This window comes from Amblyomma americanum, chromosome 2, assembly GCF_052857255.1.
Source record: "Amblyomma americanum isolate KBUSLIRL-KWMA chromosome 2, ASM5285725v1, whole genome shotgun sequence".
NCBI lineage: Eukaryota > Metazoa > Arthropoda > Arachnida > Ixodida > Ixodidae > Amblyomma > Amblyomma americanum.
In genome coordinates, this window is record NC_135498.1 from 203,613,838 (window position 1) to 203,614,391 (window position 554).

The following is a 554-nucleotide window of genomic DNA, read 5'->3' on the forward strand; positions in this document are numbered from 1 at the left end:
CTTCGCATTATTCGCTGGACTTCTGGCTTGGGACATCTTCAAGAGGAAAACATTCGTTGTATCGCGACAATGAAGAGCACAAGACTATCAAGGAGTGTCTTCGGTACGGTGGCTAGAGCAGAAGAGTTCGACAAAACTGCTTTTGTATGCACGCCCGTTCATCCAAATACCTACAAACTGGGAAGAAGTTACTAAACTGTTGATTACCAGTCGGGATCTAGAAGAACTGACATAGATTAATTTAGCAGGTGCACACAAGGTTATAAGCACTCACATGTATCTTTTACGAGCATTAAAAAGGGCTATTAGTCCGAAAACTGCGATAAGATATTGTTACATGACGGCAAGCTGACGAATGAGACGAGATGACAGATGGTAACAGAATGTATTAATGGCGGACGGCCTGGCACGAGCAATCATGCCTGCGCCACTGCATAGTTCGTCGTCTGCTAGTCCGTCACAATATGAACTAGTTGTTAAAGCATTCTAAAGACGTTTCATTCGCATTTGCTCGGCACCGCGGACATTAAGTGCCACATCAAACTTATCTGAGT

General features: G+C 44.0%; 1 protein-coding gene across 7 annotated transcripts in view; it reads left to right on the plus strand.

Annotated features, from left to right (window-relative positions):
* LOC144119412 (monocarboxylate transporter 9-like) overlaps positions 1 to 306 on the plus strand; it is a 248,671-nt gene extending 248,365 nt beyond the window's left edge. For all 7 annotated transcript variants that reach the window (XM_077652031.1, XM_077652036.1, XM_077652037.1 and 4 more), the window contains one exon: positions 1 to 306. This exon is cut by the window's left edge and continues 70 nt beyond it. In XM_077652031.1, the coding sequence (XP_077508157.1) occupies positions 1 to 73 (73 nt within the window). In that variant the 3' untranslated portion in view covers positions 74 to 306.
* The last annotated feature ends 248 nt before the right edge of the window (positions 307 to 554 follow it).